The 22,680-nt window shown below is 43.9% G+C and overlaps 1 protein-coding gene and 1 long non-coding RNA gene across 2 annotated transcripts in view; both read right to left on the reverse strand.

Annotated features, from left to right (window-relative positions):
- LOC121000826 (cathelicidin-6-like) overlaps window positions 1–16,631 on the reverse strand; it is a 103,054-nt gene extending 86,423 nt beyond the window's left edge. The window contains exon 1 of the mRNA XM_040431504.1: window positions 16,411–16,631. Coding sequence (XP_040287438.1) covers window positions 16,411–16,599 — 189 coding nt within the window. The 5' untranslated portion in view covers window positions 16,600–16,631. The remainder of the gene's footprint in view (window positions 1–16,410) is intronic.
- LOC121000828 lies at window positions 7,612–15,962 on the reverse strand. Its single transcript, XR_005778910.1, has 4 exons — window positions 15,881–15,962; window positions 13,724–13,795; window positions 7,991–8,063; window positions 7,612–7,944 (listed from the first exon to the last, which is right to left on the reverse strand). It is a non-coding gene; the product is annotated as an uncharacterized LOC121000828 (long non-coding RNA).
- Window positions 16,632–22,680: the final 6,049 nt, after the last annotated feature.

A 22,680-nucleotide genomic window follows, 5' to 3' on the forward strand; every position in this document is an offset into this window, starting at 1 on the left:
CCTTTCGCGAACATTTGTGAAAATTTGCGTTCGCCGTTCGCGAACGGATAATTTTATGTTCGCGACAACTCTACTCCCTGGATCAACGACCCCTCTCTAGTAGCTATAACCTGTAATATTATTACACTCCAGAAATACATCCAGGCCCCTCTTGAATTCCTTTATTGTACTCACCATCACCACCTCCTCAGGCAGAGAGCTCCATAGTCTCACTGCTCTTACCGTAAAGAATCCTCTTCTATGTTTGTGTAAAAACCTACTTTCCTCCAGACGCAGAGGATGTCCCCTCGTCACAGTCGAAGTCCTCGGGAGAAATAGATGATGGGAGTGATCTCTGTACTGACCCCTGATATATTTATACATAGTTATTAAATCTCCCCTCAGTCATCTTTTTTGTAAAGTGAATAACCCTAATGTTGATAATCTTTCAGGGTCCTGTAGTTGCCCCGTTCCAGTAATTACTTTATTTGACCTCCTCTGAACCATCTTCAGCTCTGCTATGTCTGCCTTGTTCACAGGAGCCCAGAACTGTACACAGTCCTCCATGTGTGGTCTGACCAGTGATGTGTAAAGTGGTAAGACTATGTTCTCATCACCGGCATCTATGCCCCTTTTGATGAAACTTATTATCTTATTGGCCTCGGCAGCAGCTGCCTGACACTGGTTTTTGCAGCTTAGTTTGCTGTTCACTAAAATTCCTAGGTCCTTTTCCATGTCAGTGTTACCGAGTGTTTTACCATTTAGTATGTACGGGTGACTTGCATTATTCTTTTCCATGTGCATAACCTTATATTTGTCAGTGTTAAACCTCATCTGCCACTTCTCTACCCAAGCCCCCAATCAATCCAGATCCATCTGTAGCAGTATACTGTCCTCTGTAGTATATATATATATATATATATATATATACAGTATACTGTCCTCTGTAGTATATATACTGTATACTGTCCTCTGTAGTGTGTGCGTGTGTGTGTGTATATATATATATATATATATATACAGTATACTGTCCTCTGTAGTATATATATATACAGTATACTGTCCTCTGTAGTGTATATATATACAGTATACTGTCCTCTGTAGTTTATATACAGTATACTGTCCTCCGTAGTATATATACAGTATACTGTCCTCTGTAGTATATATATACAGTATACTGTCCTCTTCCGTGTCAATCACTTTACACAGTTTAGTGTCATCTGCAAAAATTGATATTTTACTATGCAAGCCTTCTACAAGATCATTAATAAATATATTGAAGAGATCAGGGCCCAGTACTGACCCCTGTGGTACCCCACTAGTGACAGTGACCCAATCTGAGTGTGTACCGTTAATAACTACCCTCTGTTTTCTATCACTCAGCCAGTTACTTACCCACATACAGACGTTTTCTCCCAGTCCGAGCATTCTCATTTTACATACTAACCTTTTATACGGTACAGTGTCAAATGCTTTGGAGAAGTCCAGATATACGACATCCATTGATTCGCTGCTGTCAAGTCTAGAACTTACCTCCTCATAGAAACTGATTAAACCTCAGTGGAGAAAAAAATATTTGAATGGGGAGAAGAGAGCAGGGCGGAACTGCTAAATATGGCGTAAGAGTGTGCTAAATGCTAGGCGGCTCTGTTGAAAATGTACAGCCAGTGAACGTGGTGCTCTGTCCCAAAAAATGTAAGTCCCAAGATTATGGAATCGCGAATAAAGGATCTTGACTACAGCAGTGGTGAGTGCCGCCCTTCTTTTGCTTTTCCTCTCCGTTTCCAGAAAAAATATTTAATAGCTTTGCTTTCGCCTCTTCGCTCTCTGCAACTCCCCCCTCATTACTCTGTAGAGGGTCGATACCTTCAGATTTATACTTTTTATCATTTATATAATTGAAGATAATTTTAGGGTTAGTGAGAATATCATTCAAATTTTTATTTTATTTCTCATTAATAAACTTTTATTATAAATATTTTACCTATCATTAATATACTTAATATAAGTATTATGTCATCTGCCATTAATAATTTAATTTTATAGATGCTATATCATTACCTATAACATGCAATAGACAACATATAACATATAAGCTGTATGCCAAAATACCTTACAATGGCAGCCTTGTGTGCAATGAGACATTCAAGCCCATCTCTTATCTGACTGAGAGCTGGTAAGCCTCAAAGTTGCCTGATCTGAGTTGGATAGCTTGGGGGACCTGCACACCTAGACCATTATGATTATGGTGACACGTGCTCCTGGCCAAGTTGCTGGTCCTGCAGTCCCTCTCTTTTCATGTGGTTGACTCTGCAAATTTAAGAGAACTGATGGCTTATGCCGAGCCAAGGTGGAAAGTCCCAAGCCGTCATTGCATCTCCAAAAATGCAGTACCAGTTCTGCACACGTATTTTGAGCAGATGGTGGGCCACTCCTTGTGCCTGTCGGTGTCTGCTTAAGTGCATGGCAGCGCCGACGTGTGGAGCTGTAACTACGGTCACGGACAATATATGTATTTTACGGCCCACTGGATAAATGTGTTTCCTGCCCAGCCACACCAGCAACCTGGCCAGGTGATGGCACTGCCGTCTCTGCATTCTCAATATTTGAGTCCTGCGCCAATGTCCTCCACTGTCTTCTGATCCTCCACCTTGTCCTCAGCCTCCACTGCAGGCACAATTTGGAGTGCTCCTCCAGCATACCACATGTGCAGGGCATGGCGGTGTCACACTGTTCTGCACCTGGTTTGCCTGTGCGAGCAGAGTCACACCGGGGAGGATTTGCTCTGCGTCCTTCGAGAAGAAATCAAATCCTGTCTCTGTCCTCCCCAATTGGAACCATGGTCACCGACAACAGGAAGAACATTGTGTCAGCGCTGCGTCAAGAAGGGCTGACCCATGCACCCTGCATGGTGCAGGTCTTTAATCTGGTTGTAAAGTGCATGCACTTCAGCCACTTTTACCATCCAAAACACACCCTTCTTGAGCTGCAATGGCAGAATAGCATTACCCGTTGGAATTCCACCCTCCACATATTGGACCAACTATATGAGCAGAGGAGGGCTGTAAACTATTTCTTGATGATGCAGGTGAACAGGAGCACTCCCCTGTGTAACTTTGACGTTAGCTAGTGGCAGCTCATGTGTGACACCTGCCATTTGCTCAGGCCCTTTGAGGAGGCAACTTTATTTGTCAGTCATCAGGACTACGGGATGAACAACGTCATTCCACTCCTTCACGTCCTCGAGCAGATGCTGATAAATCTGGCTAGCCAGGGGACAGGAGATGTGGTGCCTACATCTCATAGCCACCTGAGCCCTGTGGGGGATTCTGAGCCCTGTGGGGGATGAACTGGTAGAGGAGGAGGACATTCACACACAAGCAGTGTATACAGAAATGGGTGGTTTATCTGCACAAGTGACAGGGGAGGAGAAGCTGGAGGGTGATGAGGAGGACCAGGCAGATGACCCTGACACAATGTGACAGTATGCAGTGGAGATGGAGGCAGGGAGTACCTGTGGTTGGATCTCAGCTGAGTTCCTGGTGCTTCCATAGCCTCTTTGAAGTTAAGTCTTTCCTTTCCCTTTTTGTATTTTGTTTGGGTTCTGTGTGTTGCATTTCCCTATTGTTTGAATTAGGCATGAAGGTGACTCCTGTTCGTCCTTCCTTTTGGAAGAACAGGTAGTCTTGTCCCTGCCATTAGTACCAGGGTCCTATAGGGCTATATAGGACTATAGGTATTTCTGTGTATGAACACACCTACCTCTGGGGTCTGTTCATACTGGTAGTCAGGGAGGATTTTGGTTAGGGTTTTCACTAGGAGGTGTCCTTCTTCTTTTCCTAGTTCTCAGGCCTGATTCCCCCCTTCCTTCCTATGTTCGGTGTGGTGTTTTCCTCACACACCAAACTGTGATAGTACCTCCGAGTCCCTTTTGCAAATGGTCAGATGCATGCTGAGTTGCTTGTGTAGTGACAGCCGAATTGTTACAATTCGGCAGTGGGATAATTACTGGCCATGTTAGACCCTCGCTACTGCTCCAAAATGGGGGCCTTTTTTTTAACCTGCAGAGAGGGAGGATAAACTCAAGGAGACATCCAGTGTAGTCAGTTGGCCGCTGCCTATGTGCGCCATTGCCCATCCTCATGAAGGTCTGACCGGTGGGGGGGCCCCTCTGCGCTCACGATCCACTGCCATGAATGCTGGAGGGGGGGGGCAGGAGCAGCACCAGCTCCATCAACATAAACAGCAACTTAAGTCTGGAGTCTCTAATGAGCACTTTTCTTCACCCGCCTACTGAAGACACCACCCAGCAGCAGCAGCAAGACATAGAGCAGAACCTGAACCAGCAGGTGGTGGCATACTTGGACTGCACCCTGCCACCCACATCCATGATCTACTGGGCAGCCAAACTTGATTTGTGGTCGCAACTGGCCGAGTTTGCCTTGGACAAGCTTTCCTGCCCGGTCAGTAGTGTGGCATCAGAGTGGGGGTTTAGTGCGGCGAGGAGCATAGTTACCCCAAAGAGAACTCACCTTTCAACACAAAATGTTGAGAGACTAATCTTTGTGAAGATGAATTAGGCGTAGATCAGCCAGGATTTCCACACACTAGTGCCTGATGCATCGGCCTAGATAATTCTGGGTGCCACACCAAAACATTGTGAAAACACACCCATTTCTTCTGGCCACCACCTGCCTGATGCCACATACCCGCTGCCTCTGCTTCCATCATCTACTGCCACTGTCTTGTGCTGTTACTGACACTGTTGTTGCCCCCCACCTCCCCACTCATGCAGTTTCCACCCTCCCCACTCTGTGACTGACCACTATGTTTTTTTGGCCTTAGCAATACTGATGGATTACTGACCAAATGCTGACCATGTGAAGGTAGATGCTCAAAAGACAGGATTTGATTTGGGGTTGTTTTTCTGATGGATGAGAAGAAGGGAAAAATAAACAGTGACGTCAACACAAACTTACTGCTGACACCTTCTCCACTCTGTCGGGGGGGGGTCACTACTTGTCTCAGCGTGTAACAGAACAGGTTCTGTAGATACAGTGGGATGCGAAAATTTGGGCAACCTTGTTAATCGTCATGATTTTCCTGTATAAACCGTTGGTTGTTACGATAAAAAATGTCAGTTAAATATATCATATAGGAGACACACACAGTGATTTAGTAGATCCTCCTTTTGCAGAAATTACAGCCTCTAAACGCTTCCTGTAGGTTCCAATGAGAGTCTGGATTCTGGTTGAAGGTATTTTGGACCATTCCTCTTTACAAAACATCTTTAGTTCATTCAGGTTTGATGGCTTCCGAGCATGGACAGCTCTATTTAAAGAGGACCTTTCACTAGAATAAAGCATCTAAACTAATTATACAGACATGTAGAGTGGCGCCCAGGGATCTCCCTGCACTTACTATTATACCTGGGCGCCGCTCCGTTCTCCCGTTATAGCCTCCGGTATCTTCATAGTTAGGCTCCACCCAGGGGAACCTGCCGGCGTCTCATTCTCCCATGCTGTAGCGCTGGCCAATCGCAGCGCTCCGCTCATAGCCTGAGAGAAAAAAAAGCGCTGCGATTGGCCAGCGCTACAGCATGGGAGAATGAGACGCCGGCAGGTTCCCCTGGGTGGAGCCTAACTATGAAGATACCGGAGGCTATAACGGGAGAACGGAGCGGCGCCCAGGTATAATAGTAAGTGCAGGGAGATCCCGGGGCGCCGCTCTACATGTCTGTATAGTTAGTTTAGATGTTTTATTCTAGTGAAAGGTCCTCTTTAAGTCACACCACAGATTTTCAATTATATTCGGGTCTGGGGACTGAGATGGCCATTCCAGAACGTTGTACTTGTTCCTCTGCATAAATGCCTTAGTGGATTTTGAGCAGTGTTTAGGGTCGTTGTCTTGTTGAAAGATCCAGCCCCGGCGCAGCTTCAGCTTTGTCACTGATTCCTGGACATTGGTCTCCAGAATCTGCTGATACTGAGTGGAATCCATGCGTCCCTCAACTTTGACAAGATTCCCAGTCCCTGGCCACACAGCCCCACAGCATGATGGAACCACCACCATAGTTTACTGTAGGGAGCAGGTGTTTTTCTTGGAATGCTGTGTTCTTTTTCCTTCATGCATAACGCCCCTTGTTATGGCCAAATAACTCAATTTTAGTTTCATCAGTCCACAGCACCTTATTCCAAAATGAAGCTGGCTTGTCCAAATGTGCTTTAGCCCACCTCAAGCGGAGAAAAGGCTTCCTCTGCATCGCTCTCGCATACAGCATCTCCTTGTGTAAAGTGCGCCGAATGGTTGAACGATGCACAGTGACTCCATCTGCAGCAAGATGATGTTGTAGGTCTTTGGTGCTGGTCTGTGGGTTGACTCTGACTGTTCTCACCATTCGTCGCTTCTGTCTATCCGAGATTTTTCTTGGTCTGCCACTTCGAGCCTTAACTTGAACTGAGCCTGTGGTCTTCCATTTCCTCAATATGTTCCTAACTGTGGAAACAGAAATCTCTGAGACAGCTTTCTGTATCCTTCCCCTAAACCATGATGGTGAACAATCTTTGTCTTCAGGTCATTTGAGTTGTTTTGAGACCCCCATGTTGCTACTCTTCAGAGAAAATTAAAAGAGGAGGGAAACTTACAATTGACCCCCTTAAATACTCTTTCTCATAATTGGACTCACCTGTGTATGTAGGTCAGGGGTCACTGAGCTTACCAAGCCAATTTGAGTTCCAATAATTAGTTCTAAAGGTTTTGGAATCAATAAAGTGACAACAGTGCCCAAATGCATGCACCTGCCTAATTGTGTTTAATCAATTATGGCACACTTTCTGTAAATCAAATAAACTTCTTTTCACTTCTCAAATATCACTGTGTGTGTCTCCTATATGATAGATTTAACTGACATTTTTTATCGTAACAACCAATGATTTATACAGGAAAATCATGACGATTAACAAGGTTGCCCAAACTTTAGCATCCCACTGTATCTGTGTGGAATCAGCTGACGACGGTGTAAAAGGAGTGCGCTCTTTCACTCTATAGCAGGATCTTGGGCCTTTGTACGGTTCTTTATACTAACTTGACGCTAACATTGACCTGTAAGGCTGAGTTCACACTTGAGTAATTTGGTCAGTTTTTGTCTCATAACTGACCAAATAAGTGAAGTGTCAAGTGATTCTAAGAGTGACGCCTGTCATCTGCATGTCATACTGACGCACAGTAACTGTTTGACTACCAGAAAGGACTCGCTATACATGTTTCTGCAAGGCACAGTGTTCTACACCACTATACCGGCTCTCTGCAGCCAGGAAATAGCGCTTCATCACAATTAATTTGGATCAAATTTGGCGAAGAATCTAAATCGAATGTTTTTAAAACTTCGCTCACCTGTAGTTATCATCATGAGCATAATTCCCTCTCCTAATCATCCTGATTACTATCATCATCCTCACTCTCCTCTAACACACTTACCATCATCTTTTCTTCCATTAATCTCATTCCTCCTCCTCAGCATCATCCACCTTATCATCATCTTCCTTATCATCACACCTTATATTTACCATCGTAATTATTCCCCTCTTCATTCATCATCCTCACCATGACTTTCCAGGAAGTAACCACACAGTGTTATTTGTTGCTTCGTTTATTTGTAACATTGTATCCATTCAGAACGTTCCACAGACAGAACATGGCTGATCTCATAGCAAGCTGAAACTCCTGACATCTCTCCTCCACAGACCAGAGTGAAGATGGGAGAGGTCAGGAGAAGTAAGGAGGGATTCGCAATGTGCCACCTCGCACCTCATAATAATAACTAGTAAAGCTTTATAACCGTAATGTGCTTGTCATAAGCCACAATCTCAGATCTCGTTCCACTGTTGACTGCAGATCTTTACACCCACATGTAGTTAGGTCTGTTTTGTTTTTTACCGGGTAAGCCAAAGCCAATAACAGTATGACCTCCTTTTTTTCATTTCTTTTTTTCTCTCTCATTATTTAATATAACCTCCTCTTAGCCACGGCCTGCAGGACCTCCCCCTGCATTGGCTCCTTCTGCTGGACCGCTTCACACGGACCTCCTGGAAGAGAACAGAACAAGCATGAGACACATCGTACATAACGTAAACAGATTTATTAATCTTAAAGGAATATTCCAGAAAGCAGTGTCCACCAGATCTTCCTCACCTTTCTGCTCTCTTTACCCATTTTATACCTGTATTCCCTGGGTCCTGTCTCCCCACAGCTCTTCTCCTGCATACTAGTCATGTTCCACTCCCCTACGCCTACATAGGACACGTTATCCCCCTCTGTGCACAGACTGCTCCCTGCTCTTGTATTATCGTGCAGCAGGAGTGAAGCGTACGTCACCGATCCTGGATCCTGAACAACAGAGGAAGAGGAGGGAGGAGCGGATAGAAACCATCTCATTGGAGTGTCTTCTGCTGGGTCCTCCGATTTCCCCACAGCAAACGTTTGTGAATGTTATAGGGACAGGAGTAAAGCCCCGGAGTGGTGTTACCATTACTACACCCTGCTACTGTCTCTAATGGGCTAACATAAATGCCATCCTGAATACTTCTTTCCAGGTCCTTTACATTGTGCATTTATGTGATTGTTACACTACTGTTATTACATGTAATGTGCCTGATTCACCAGCAGGTGGCAGCGTATATGGCAGAGAGAGAGAGAAAGATACTTAGATAGAAAGGAACTCACCATTCCATTCCTTCCCCTTTGGGCAGAAGAGGGCCAGTCCTGCCTTCTACCTGAAGGGAGGGGCAGCAGTTCCAGTTTATTCCGGTTCTAGTCTACACAGGGAAGTGTAAGCCTGGGCACAGTCACAGCCAGACGTGCCTATAACAGCCAGTGCATGTTCGGCTAGGCTTGCCATGAAATCATATGTATGGAAGTTATAGCAAGCAGAGGAAAGTGTTCTTCGGTTGCCAAAAAATATATCAGCCAAAGGAAATTGTTCTTCGGCTAGAGCAGGAGCCAACAAAGGGAAGTAGCTTGTAGAGCACCCGGACTCCATGCTAATTTATTTTACTGAGTGTCAGGAGGAGAATAACCGCCAAAGGCACCCCAATTCAAGGATATCAGAACTGACCAAAAGTCCAGTAACCAGACCTAAACAGAGTTTAGCAAAGCAGAGAGAACGAAAGCAGAGTTATTAGGCAGCCTATCAGCCCAGCATAGAAAGAGAGAAAGCAGAGTTATCAAGTTTGCCTGCCAGTTTATGCCAAAGCCTGCTGGAACCATGGGGAAGTCTGAATGTTAGAAAAGCCTGAATAGTGTCTGGAATCAAATGTATCCAAGTAAAGCTGCTGTTAAAGTTTACCAAGGTCTGGACTCAAGTTATTCTTCATCCCTTAACTCAACTATTCCCCTTTATTTGCTTCGGAGCCTAATCCTTAGTCCCGCTGTATACAGGTAGGAGCACAATATCACTCAGCATTTCCTACTAAACCTGGGATGTGATTGGGCCCTGGGGGGTGGCACATTGCAAAATTGGCGTCACAAACAGAATATAGACTTTTGTACCGTGTTGCTGCTAAAGGCCTAGAGAATTTACAAAACCCCTAAAAAAAAGACTTTGCTGCGTTTCTGCCAGATTAACGGGCACAAGAGTGTGTGCACCAGTTTCAGCCAGCCAGAACGAAGTGATATGGCATTCCAGCCCTAGCCAAACTGGGGAGAAATGATGTGGGGTGACGAAGCGCAGGCAGCCCTCGCGGAAATACAGGCTGTCAAGGAGAAGCGGTCATCTGGATAAGCAGAGGTGTCTGCCATGCTGGCTGGTGCGGCGGAGGAGGCCGGAACATCCACTCCACCGCCCAGAGTCATCCTACGCTCGGTAAGATTCAATCCAGAGGTTCCACCTGAAGTAGTGGTCCATGCCCGGATGATGTGGGACTACAAAAAAGTTATTGAGGAATGGGTCATCCAAGTCCTGGACCACCCACAGCAGGGGGATCCAAAATGGAAGCGCCGCCTGAGCACCGTTGTCTGGTTTTCTGTCGAGAGTGGGAACGGCTTTCTGGCGGACACTGAGACGGTGAGGAGCTGTTTGTTGGCCGCAGATCTGTGAACTGCCCCTATCTCCCCCAGGCCCAACATAACTTATATGCAGGGGACCAGGTAGAATATATCCCCACGGGGTCCACTATGGGACGATTCCCCACCAGAGTGACCCTGCTAGACAACCCCCTAGTCCCCGTGCCGGTACCTGAACACTGGCCGAAGGATCCAGCAGCTCCAGCAAGTGTGCGCTGCTTGCAGGAGACCGCGGAAGGAGCCCTCCATTTCCAAGAAAGGCCTCAGACCCAGCCGGAGGTTCTGATTCCTACCTCCTAATCCCGCCTTCCAGCTTAAGTACCAGATGACCACCGCCTTCTCATATCACCCTACGGTGGTAAACTATAAGCTCCTTTGGAAGATGGCGTCGGCTTCATAAACAGGCCCCCGGTCCCAAACGCCACCAGCAGAGGTCCAATTGCAGCAGCCCTTGCAGCTGGAGATCTTCAGTTCCCCTGCTCCGGCAGAAGGTTCTGGCACCTTAAATCAAGAAGTGGCGGAGCTATTGCCAGTGTTACCAGCCGGTCAAAACCAGAATCCTCCACTAGAGGGCAGTGGAGCTCCGACACCACTGCACTCTTGCCTACAAAGGGCAGGAGCGACCCCTGATGGGCTTCAACAGCTCCTCTGTGAAGTAAGGAAGAGGACAATAATGGACAATCAAAGCCACATCTTGGACTGAACTTGAAGGGTGAGAACTCCTTGGCCCATCCGTTTTGTTTTGTTGCCCTGTTTGGTTCTCACTCAGATGGACATGATTGTTAGGACTCCACCCATCTTCAATATCTTCAAAAGCCTCCAAGTTGCACATGTCAGCGCCAAATGACCTTTTCCCCCTTTTCAGGTTTAGTGGGAACCCCACCTGCCTTAAGGGTTCTCATTAAAATTTCTGTTATTGATAATGTTGTGCTACATTATGTGACCAATAGTGGCGGGCCTCACCTATGTGTTTCAGTTTTGTAATGTCACAAGCCAGCACCCAAAGAAAGGACTCAAACGTGTACTTGAGCTCTTTGTAACCTCTAATGTGACCTTTTGTAACCTTTTTGCACCAAAGTTTTAAATTTTAGCAATGTTCAAGCACTTTAGCCCATTGTATGGACTCTTTTTGATGGGTACAGCAATGTGACCTCTTATGCACTTTAAATGGACTTTGGACTTTGCAATGTTAGCTAGATAGTTAGCATCCTTACTTCCTTACTCATATGGACTGCCTCTGAGGATGCCTAATACTAATGGTCCCACTTTACCTTGTGTTAGTTCAGAAAGCCTAAAGCAGCACTCTAACTTTATAAAGGGAACCCTGGAGAATACACAAATCACAACTCGAGGGCGGCTTGGTTTTAAGTAAGGGGGTATGTAACAATCCGGAGTGGTGTTACCATTCCTACACACTGCTAGTGTCTCTAATGGTCTAACATAAATGTCATCCTGTATATTTCTTTCCAGGTCCTTTACATTTTGCATTTAAATGATTGTTATGCTACAGTTTTTACATGTAATATGCCTGGTTCACCAGCAGGTGGCAGCATATATGGCAGAGAGAGAGAGAGACAGAACTTAGATAGAATGGAACTCACCATTCCATTCTCTCCACTTTGGGCAGAAGTGGGTCAGTTCTGCTTCCTACCAGAAGGGAGGGGGCAGCAGTGTCAGTTTATTCTGGTTCTAGTCTAGACAGGGAAGTGTAAGCCTGGGCACAGTCACAGCCAGATGTGCCTATAACAGCCAGTGCAGGCTTGGTTATGCTTGCCATGAAATCAGATGTTTGGAAGATATAGCAACCAAAGGAAACTGTTCTTCGGCTGGAGCAGGAGCCACCAAAGGGAAGTAGCTTGTAGAGCACCAAGATTCCATGCCATAATAGCCCAAGGCACCCCAATACAAGGATACCAAAACTGACCAAAAGTCCAGTAACTGGACCCAAGCATAGTTTAGGCTAGTTTCACACTTGCAACAGAGTGATCCGGCAAGCAGTTCCGTCGCCGGAACTGCCTGCCGGATCAGGCAATCTGCATGCAAACGGACAGCATTTGTAGACGGATCCGGATCTATTTTTTTTTTTCACATTTTACGGACGGATCCGAAATTGCAGTATTTCTTTTACTAATACATTTCAATGTAAATTAATGCCGGCATTCCGGCAACTGATCCGGAATTTTGGACGGCGATAACACCGCAGCATGCTGCGGTATTTCCTCAGTCCAAAACGCTGTTCAGTAACTGAACTGATGCCATCCTGATGCATCCTGAACGGATTTCTCTCCATTCAGAATGCATGGGGATAAAACTGATCAGTTCTTTTCCAATATTAAGCCCATATGACCGAATTCAGTAGCGGAAAAGAAAAACGCTAGTCTGAAAGTACCTTTAGTACAGCAGAGAGATAGAAAGCAGAGTTATTAAGCAAGCCGGTCAGTCCAGCAGGGAAAGAAATAAAGCAGAGTTACTAAGTTTGCCTGCCAGTTTATGCTAAAACCTGCTGGAACCAAGAGAAAGTCTAAATGTTAGAAAAGCCTGAATATTGTCTGGAATTACAGTAAGTTTACCCAAGAAAAGCTGCTGTTAAAGTTTACCATGGTCTAGAGTTAAGTTATTCTTCATCCCCTAACTCAACTATTCCCCTTTATTTGCTTTGGAGCCTAAGCCTGGGGTCCCGCTGTATCCAGGTAGGAGCACCGTGACACATATAAGCTGCACCATACCACTCGGCATTTCACTAAACCTGGGACGCCATAGGGCCCTGGGGAGCGGCACGTTGCACATGTCCATCAAAAGTGTCATATCACATATTAATAGCCTAAATGTGAATATTCTATGTAATTGTTTTACAAAAATCGTTTGGTTTTCTTGATATAATGTTTTGAATTTCTTTCTAGTATTCTATTTCCTGTCCTAGCTCCTTAACAACTTCTTTATTTGGACTTTTAGCACGGTAGACAGTTTAACATAACAGCCAAAAATTCTCCAAAAATAAAAAGGATTTTATGAGTGATACTTTAAAACATACCCCATTCTGATGAAAGTGTCTCTTTAAAGGGGTTGTCTCAGTTCAAACATTGGTGGCATATTGATCGCATATGCCACCAATGTAAGATAGGCACGGGTCCCACCTTTAAGACCCGAACCCAGGGGTGCACCTAGCTTTTGTGCTGCCTGAGGCGAAGAATGAAATCGCGCCCAACCCCTAAAGCCGTACTATTTAAGGCATACTTTGATACAGTTGAATATAGAGAGATATTCCTACAGCCCCCACTTGTCTCTAGGTCTTACCGCCTGAGGCAATCGCCTCACCTGGCCTCTTTGGTGGTGCACCCCTGCCTTAACCTGTGGCATCTCTAGAACAGAGTGCCCAAAGTGAAGGAGAGTGCCATTGCTCTACTATTTTCAGCACTCCCTTGAGTGAAAAGAAGGTGGGTGCATATGGTACGTGCAGTGTGCTCTTGCCCACTATGAAAGCTCAGTTCTAGAGATAGGTGCGGGACCCAGAGGCGGATATACATCTATCTGACATTGGTGGCGGATCTTAGTAATATGCCACCAATGTTTGCGCTGAGACAACCCCGTTTATGGGGATCTGAATCTACAAGAAAATATGCGGGGGACTTCTCAGTAGCCAGGATAATATTACAGGACGGGAGGTGCTATCTGTACAGTGTCCTACCTTGTTCAGACTGGTGCACATTATATCCTCGGGATCCTCATCACCCAAATCCAGAGAACAGATCTTTACATCCTGCAGGACACAAACATAAGGGTCATCATCTACAGGGAAGAATCACTAATCATCACAACTATATACCACATGTGAGATAAAAAGAAAAGCATGAAATACAGTAAGTGTATACCGCAGATTATATACATGTACAGTCACTAATATATGGACCGATCACTGCCCCAGTATTCATTACTGATTCTGATATATTTATAGCAGTTATATTCCTGTACATAGGAGCAGTATTATAGTAGTTATATTCCTGTACATAGGAGCAGTATTATAGTAGTTATATTCTTGTACATAGGAGCAGTATTATAGTAGTTATATTCTTGCACAAAGGAGCAGTATTATAGTAGTTATATTCTTGTACATAGGAGCAGTATTATAGTAGTTATATTCTTGTACATAGGAGCAGTATTATAGTAGTTATATTCTTGTACATAGGAGGCAGTATTATAGTAGTTATATTCTTGTACATAGGAGCAGTATTATAGTAGTTATATTCCTGTACATAGGAGCAGTATTATAGTAGTTATATTCTTGTACATAGGAGCAGTATTATAGTAGTTATAGTCTTGTACATAGGAGGCAGTATTATAGTAGTTATATTCTTGTACATAGGAGCAGTATTATAGTAGTTATATTCCTGTACATAGGAGCAGTATTATAGTAGTTATATTCTTGTACATAGGAGGCAGTATTATAGTAGTTATATTCTTGTATATAGGAGGCAGTATTATAGTAGTTATATTCTTGTACATAGGAGGCAGTATTATAGTATTATATTCTTGTACATAGGAGCAGTATTATAGTAGTTATATTCTTGTACATAGGAGCAGTATTATAGTAGTTATATTCTTGTACATAGGAGCAGTATTATAGTAGTTATATTCTTATACATAGGAGCAGTATTATAGTAGTTATATTCTTGTACATAGGAGCAGTATTATAGTAGTTATATTCTTGTACATAGGAGCAGTATTATAGTAGTTATATTCTTGTACATAGGAGGCAGTATTATAGTAGTTATATTCTTGTACATAGGAGCAGTATTATAGTAGTTATATTCTTGTATAGGAGCAGTATTATAGTAGTTATATTCTTGTACATAGGAGGCAGTATTATAGTAGTTATATTCTTGTACATAGGGGCAGTATTATAGTAGTTATATTCTTATACATAGGAGCAGTATTATAGTAGTTATATTCTTGTACATAGGAGGCAGTATTATAGTAGTTATATTCTTGTACATAGGCGGCAGTATTATAGTAGTTATATTCTTGTACATAGGAGCAGTATTATAGTAGTTATATTCTTGTACATAGGAGGCAGTATTATAGTAGTTATATTCTTGTACATAGGAGGCAGTATTATAGTAGTTATAGTCTTGTACATAGGAGGCAGTATTATAGTAGTTATATTCTTGGACATAGGAGCAGTATTATAGTAGATATATTCTTGTACATAGGAGCAGTATTATAGTAGTTATATTCTTGTACATAGGAGCAGTATTATAGTAGTAATATTCTTGTACATAGGAGGCAGTATTATAGTAGTTATATTCTTGTACATAGGAGCAGTATTATAGTAGATATATATTTTTCTACATAGGAGCAGTATTATAGTAGTTATATTCTTGTACATAGGAGGCAGTATTATAGTAGTTATATTCTTGTACATAGGAGGCAGTATTATAGTAGTTATAGTCTTGTACATAGGAGGCAGTATTATAGTAGTTATATTCTTGGACATAGGAGCAGTATTATAGTAGATATATTCTTGTACATAGGAGCAGTATTATAGTAGTTATATTCTTGTACATAGGAGCAGTATTATAGTAGTTATATTCTTGTACATAGGAGCAGTATTATAGTAGATATATATTTTTCTACATAGGAGCAGTATTATAGTAGTTATATTCTTCTACATAGGAGCAGTAATATAGTAGTTATATTCTTATACATAGGAGGCAGTATTATGTTTTTGACAGCTCAGTATCACCACCTCATAGAGTTTTTTTTTTTTTTGCATGAAGTAGTCTTAAAATAACAGATTTAGGACTCAGTTCAGATATTTTTTGCAATGTTTATGTAAATTACTCACTCCGTCGGGCTTGAAATCACACTGGGCTAAATCAGGATTCTCGGTTTTGAGGCACACCGTCTCTTTAATAATAAATACTCTTCTATTCGGATTTTCATCTTCCTGTGATAAATAGATGGATGAAAACGTACATAAATCTTCTGCGTCTTTTGTGATATATTTTGTTTGGTGAAGTCGACAGTGAAGCCTCAAGAGTTTACAATTTCACTGTTTTCCAGGAGTGAACATGACTTCTAAGTATTTGTCTGCAATAAATGCAGAACCAATTTCACCTGCCATCTTTAGTCTACTGATCCTAAATTATTCTCCAATCACATCCACAGCTGCATCCACAGTTCCTCTTATCATACAGCAGTGCACTGTGAGAGCTCGGAGGATAGTTCCACATCCAGAGCAGGTCTTGCCAGTAGCAACCAGCAGAAGTGTTGCTGTGAATGGATCTTATAGGACCTTTATATGTAATTATCTGAATTAAATTGCCAGCTTTACATGAAATAAATTTTGAAGCACCCCCTTGCCATATGCCTTACCTCCATTGGAACAGGGGGCAGCTGGTCCAGGAATTTATGTAAGTATGTGACCCCCTCCTTCTGGTTGTAAAGGTCAATGATGTCTCCTATAGATCTTCCATCTTGGACCTCAGGCTCTGCAGTGTCAGAGAGACAGCCGTGTAATGTGACAGCAGAGACGAGCAGCAGAGACAGCCACCAGCTCCTCATCTTGGCCTGTCTTAGAGGAAATGTTCTCTCCTTACCCCCTCCTTTCTTTATATTCCAGGATGATGGTGCAATCCTGGGTGTTTTACTTTTGTCATAAGCTGCGTGTCACCTTTTATGTGAATTAATTGACGATTTTTCTTAAATTCACTATCGAGCTTCCTGTCCAGAACACACAGCATAAGGCAAGTGCATGAATAACAATTCCTCTAACATAATTTTTTCACAACATATGCACGTCCTTTATTTGTTCTTAAACAGAGCAGGTATGTTTACACAACCCTGGTCCTAGCATAGGGAGTGAGTGTCACCGCCAGATCTCTAAGAAGCTCTGACAGACGTTCTTCTGTACCTACTGCATAATGTTCTTTTGTTTTGCTTTCACTTATTCATCTCTTTTCCTTCTCCCAGCTGTCATCTATTCACACTGATTGCCTCCCTGTATATCCCCTCCCATACTGCCTCACTTTGTGGTTTATACTACTTCCTGGATTGTGCTCTCTGCTAGAAGCTGCAACTGCTGATTCCTCAGATAAGTCTCTTCCTTTCTTTGTTTTTCTGCTTGATTCTAGGTGACCCTGACTCCCTCCGTATTGGGTGCAGGGAGCCGGTGGTCGTGTCCCCTCACTATTATAGGGTTTTCAGGTGTCATATAGTCGAGGCATGAGGGCATGCAATTATCTATCATAGAGATATTTGCATGGGCTGAGCAGTAAGGGAGAGCTCTAGGGCTTTTATAGGGCTTACCCATTTGTTCCTTAGTTTGGGATCAAGTCAGTCTGATGTTTATTTGTGACTTCCAGTTTTCTGCAACACCATCCGTGACATTATAAACCACCAAAACCGTTTTAAGCATGGATCCGGTTTCAGCCTTGACAGACCGCATGCGGGGTCTTTCATTGGAGGTAGCAGATCTCCGTAAAACTGTATCTCAGTTTCAGGTGACCGGTTCTGCTTGCATTCATGGAGTTTGTTCTGAGCCTAAGATCTCGCTTCCGGATACTTTCTCTGGGGGTAGTGAGAATTTTGTTCGTTTTAGAGAGGCTTGCAAACTGCTTTTTCACCTACTTCCCCATTCCTCTGGTGATGAGGAGCAGAGGGTGGGGATCATCATCTCGCTGCTCAGGGATAACGCTCAGTCTTGGGCCTTTTAGCTGCCGGTGGGGGCACGGCCCCTCCGATCGGTGGATGAATTCTTTGTAGCCCTTGGTCAGATATATGATGATCCAGATCGTATTGCTCTGGCTGAATCTAAACTGCGTCTTTTATGCCAGGGTAAACAGTCCGCAGAGATATACTGTTCAGAATTTCGGAGATGGGCAGCTGATACTGGTTGGAATGATGCTGCACTCCGAAGTCAGTTTTGCCATGGTCTCTCAGAGGGATTGAAAGATGCATTCGCATTTCGTTGGAGTCTGCCATGTCTCGAGCTGTTCGTATTGACAGGCGTCTTAGAGAGAGAGGAGAGATCACTCCTTCCTCTCATATCCAGTCCAAGGACAGTGGGGAGGTCTCATTCAGTGCGCAGGGGTCTCAGTCTCTCTCAATCCCCTCTGAGCAGGAGGCCATGTAGCTGGGTTTTCTTGCCTCGGATAGTAGAAGTTTCAGCTGTCAGAGGAGGGTTTGTTTCTGTTGTGGAGGTATAAATCATTTGGCAAATGTTTGTCCCTCTAGGAGATTCAGGGAATTTTTTGAGGGTAATAAAGAAACAAAAAGAAAAAAATCCTCTAAAAACTTTCCATCTGTTACTATTGGCAAGGTTGATGCGGAAATTGAAAGTTTTCTGTTTGCTTGTAGTTCCCGTTTTGTCCTACCTGCCAGGGTGGCGCTAGATAGCAAGAACATTGTTTGTGAGATTTTTGTAGATAGTGGAGCAGCTGTCAATCTCATTGATAATCAATTTGCTATAACACATGGTTTCCAGGTATGCACTTTAAGAAAGGATATACCTGTTTTTGCTATTGGTTCCGCTCCACTTTCTCAAAAATCGTTAAAGGGCATAGTTCACAATATCCGTTTGACTGTGGATGATGCTCATGTTGAGGATATGTCATGTTTCGTCCTTAGCGGGTTGCCTACTCCTCTAGTGTTGGGGCTACCCTGGCTCACTAAACATAACCCCACCATTGATTGGCAAGCGAGGCAAATAAATGGTTGGAGTGACTTTTGCAGAGAGAATTGCCTCACGGCGTCTCTTTCAGAGGTTTCTACCAAGACTGTACCATCTTTTCTCTCTGAATTTTCGGATGTCTTCTCTGAGAGTGGTGTTCAGGATTTGCCCCCTCTCTGGGGGTACGATTGCCCTATTAATCTCATCCCAGGCGCCAAGCTGCCTAAATCCCGTTTATACAATCTTTCCCAACCTGAAAGAGTCGCTATGCGTACTTATATCTCTGAGAGCCTGAGAAAGGGACACATACGACCCTCGAAGTCACCTGTTGCCGCTGTTTTGTTTTTTTTTTAAGAAAAAAGATGGTTCTTTAAGACCATGTCTGGATTTCAGGGAGCTGAACAGTATCACAATTCGTGATCCTTAACCGCTTCCTCTGATCCTGGACCTGTTTAACCAGATTGTTGGGGCAAAAGTTTTTTCTAAGTTGGATTTAAGAGGGGCATACAACCTGGTCAGGGTCAGAGAAGGAGACGAATGGAAGACGGCCTTCAATACCCCTGAGGGCCATTTTGAGAATTTGGTTATGCCCTTTGGTTTGATGAATGCTCCGGCCGTCTTCCAACATTTTGTGAACAGCATTTTCTGTCATTTAATGGGGAAATTTGTACTGGTGTATCTAGATGACATTTTGTTTTTTTCTCCTGATTTCAAAACTCATCGGGACCACCTACGTCAGGTCTTGCTGATTCTGCGGGAGAATAAATTGTACGCTAAACTGGAAAAATGTGTGTTTGCGGTTCCAGAAATTCAATTTCTGGGGTTTCTTCTCTCCGCTTCTGGTTTTCGCCTGGACCCTGAGAAGGTCCGCGCTGTGCTTGAGTGGGAGCTTCCTGAGAATCAGAAGGCGCTGATGCGGTTTTTGTGCTTTGCCAATTATTACAGGAAGTTCATTTTGAATTATTCCTCTGTTGTTAAACCACTCACTGATATGACTAAAAAGGGGGTGGATTTTTCCTCCTGGTCGGTAGATGCGCTTAAAGCCTTTTCTAGTATCAAAGAGAGTTTTGCTTCCGCTCCCATTTTGGTACAACCTGCACACTTTCTCGTTGTTCAGACATGCCAGTGACAGGCCTTCAATATAATGCAGGTTAAATATAGTTTTACACACTTGTTGCGTTGCTATGGGCAACCGCTACTTTGTAGGTGTCTGGCCCTTTAAGAGACGTTGTGACACTTAATGCAGAGCAGTACGGTGCTCTGTAAGGCAGATTATGCTCCCAAACAATCCCACTTAAGGTTACTTCTTCCCAGCGGCAATTATATTTGTTCGGTGGAGAAGGGCTGTTGTTGATCTCCCTATTTATTTTTCCGTTCACCCACGCGTAGTCTCGCGTCACTCCAGTGTGTGTACGCACGTCACGCTCACTTCTCATGCGCGCCTCTCCCCCTAGGTACGTTCTGCAAGGCAGGAGAGGCAGAGCTGGATTCATAAGTATTGGCAGCAGCGCTGGTATTGGTTTCAACGGTAGGAAGTTATTTTGAATAAGAGGATTGGCTTCTCTTTTACCGCCGCTAACAGGGCGTAGCTCACAGTAATGGCGCAGTACCACTAATAAAGCGACTGCAGGCGGCCATTTTAGGTTCAATGTATAAGTCCATCCACTGACAGCAAGCAATGGTAGTGACACAGAAATATGCGATTTTTCCACTTTTGACAATGGGACTTTGTAGCAATAAACTTGTATAGTGTGTCCATGCAATTCCAAGCGATTTGAACAATTCTGCAGCCCAATAAAACGTGTATCAAGCAAAGTCACTGAATAAAGCAAGTGGGGCTTATTCTCAAAAGGGTTTGGCAATATGGCACACAGTTATATTGCACGAATCCTGTTCGTAGTGACGCCAATTCATGTAGCGTGCCAGGGCTCCCTAAGGATGATGCGGGCGTGAGCGTACTAGCGATAAGGTGCCGAGGATAGTAGTACTCACGCCAACTCATGCAGCATGCCAGGGCTCCCTAAGGATTATTTCGGGAGTGAGCGTACTAGTGAATGAGGTGCCGAGGATAGTAGTACTCACGGTTTAGTTGTCCCTTGGGGCTGGCAGTGCAGTGGATGGGAAACAACTGAAACAAAGATCTAAAAGCAGTTTAGCAGTAAACTTTGTGAAAACTAATATTTTTGTCATTCTCAAAACTTTTGGCCACGACTGTAGTCTCTGCAACATGCTGTAGAAGGATTAGCATCCTCATCACCACCAGTAATCACCATGATTCTCATCATCATCAATAATCACCATCATCCTTATCATCATGATCACCATTGCCATCAATAATCACTCCCTGCTTATCATAGTTATCATCATTAGAGATTTATTCAGTCGCTTCGCCAAATTTGTCCCCCAAATTTGCTTTGATCTGAATTAAAATGTCTCATAGCATGTTAAATCAGGTCTATCCTGTCCTGCAGTTAAACTTTAGGGAGAATCTATCCTGGTGTACATCACTGTGCATTGCAGCAACATGCATAGCTCGTCCTTTCTGGTAGAGAAACAGTTGCTGTGCGTCAGAATGACAGACAGGTGACATATATGGATGTGTGCATCATCGTGCAGGCCACCAACATTCGTAGATAACCCCTAGCTAAAGAAAAAAAAAAAGCATACAGCAGCATTCAGTAAAGCAAAAAAAAAAACGCTGCATTCCCCTGCAGGTGTCCAAATGACTCTTGGAATAAAATACGGACAATGGAGGCAGCGCCAATAAAGTAGTCTAGAAAAAAAGGTTCTTTTAAGCCATGTTGTGGCAGTGCAAACACGTGCGTTTTAATCCCTTCTGTTAGCTGTAGAATGACTGTGCGTCACTATTAGGCTCGGGTCACACTTCACTTATTTAGTCAGTTAGTGTCAGCCCAAAGCAGGTGCGGGTGAAACCCACAGAACAGGTGCAGATCTATTCTTGTTACCTAGTCAGAGAGTACGCTTAGCTCCTGAATTTGATCCCCCCTCCAATAATAAGTGATGGAAATAACTGACCAAATAACAGAAGTGGGAACTCAGACAGGTCAATGTTAGTGTCAGGTCTAACTTATCGGCATGAACTTAACCATCTAGTGGCCCCATGACAGTGAGAGGGTGTCAGCAGTAAGGCTGTGTTAAAATCACTGTTTATTTTTCTGATCCGTCAGAAGAACCACCCCCAAAAAGCGGGTCCTGTAGTTTGAGCATCCGCCTTCACAACGTCAGTATTTGGTCAGCATTTGATCAGTATTGGTAAGGCAAAAACAGGAGTGAGTCCAAAACAGAGATAACGTGATGGAAATATTTGCGTGTCTTCTGTGTTTTGGACCCACCTCTGCTTTTGACTTCCAAATCATGATCAAATCCCAATGCAATCACCATGTGACCATGATTCTGATCTTCAGGAGACAACCAGGATTCAAGTTTTTGGTTGATGACACCAAGTGCAGCGGGCGCCTCCCCCCATGGCCTTTTAAAAAAACTAGTACTTGTTTTGTGACGCCAGTTGCAATGAAGCAACAAGGGCACAGGGCCCCTTTTAGTGATACTGTGGATGGTACCCAGGTGTAGGAATGCCAGAGTGGTGTAGGGTGGCCTAAATGTCCCTTAATGTTGGTGCACGTGTCACGGTGCTCCTACCTGGATACGCTGGACCCTAGGCGTTGACTCCGAAGCAATGAAAGTTTATAACAGCTTTTCTTTGCATAAATGTTTCTGCAACAGTTTCAGGCTTTGTCTTGGTTCCAGCAGGCGTTAGGAGTTTGCCTGCCACAGTTAATGCTATTTGCTACATCTGTTGCTCTCTGGCTCTGCTGTGCTGACAGACTGGCTGTATAACTTAGCTTTAGCTGTAGGCTGCAACTTCTTTCTTTAGTCCGACTCTAGATTTGTCCGGGGAAAACTTTACGCCAAGCCCTGTCTAGCTGGTCTAGACAGGGCTTGGCGTGGGCACA

This window comes from Bufo bufo, chromosome 5 (assembly GCF_905171765.1).
Source record: "Bufo bufo chromosome 5, aBufBuf1.1, whole genome shotgun sequence".
Classification (NCBI taxonomy): Eukaryota; Metazoa; Chordata; class Amphibia; order Anura; family Bufonidae; genus Bufo; species Bufo bufo.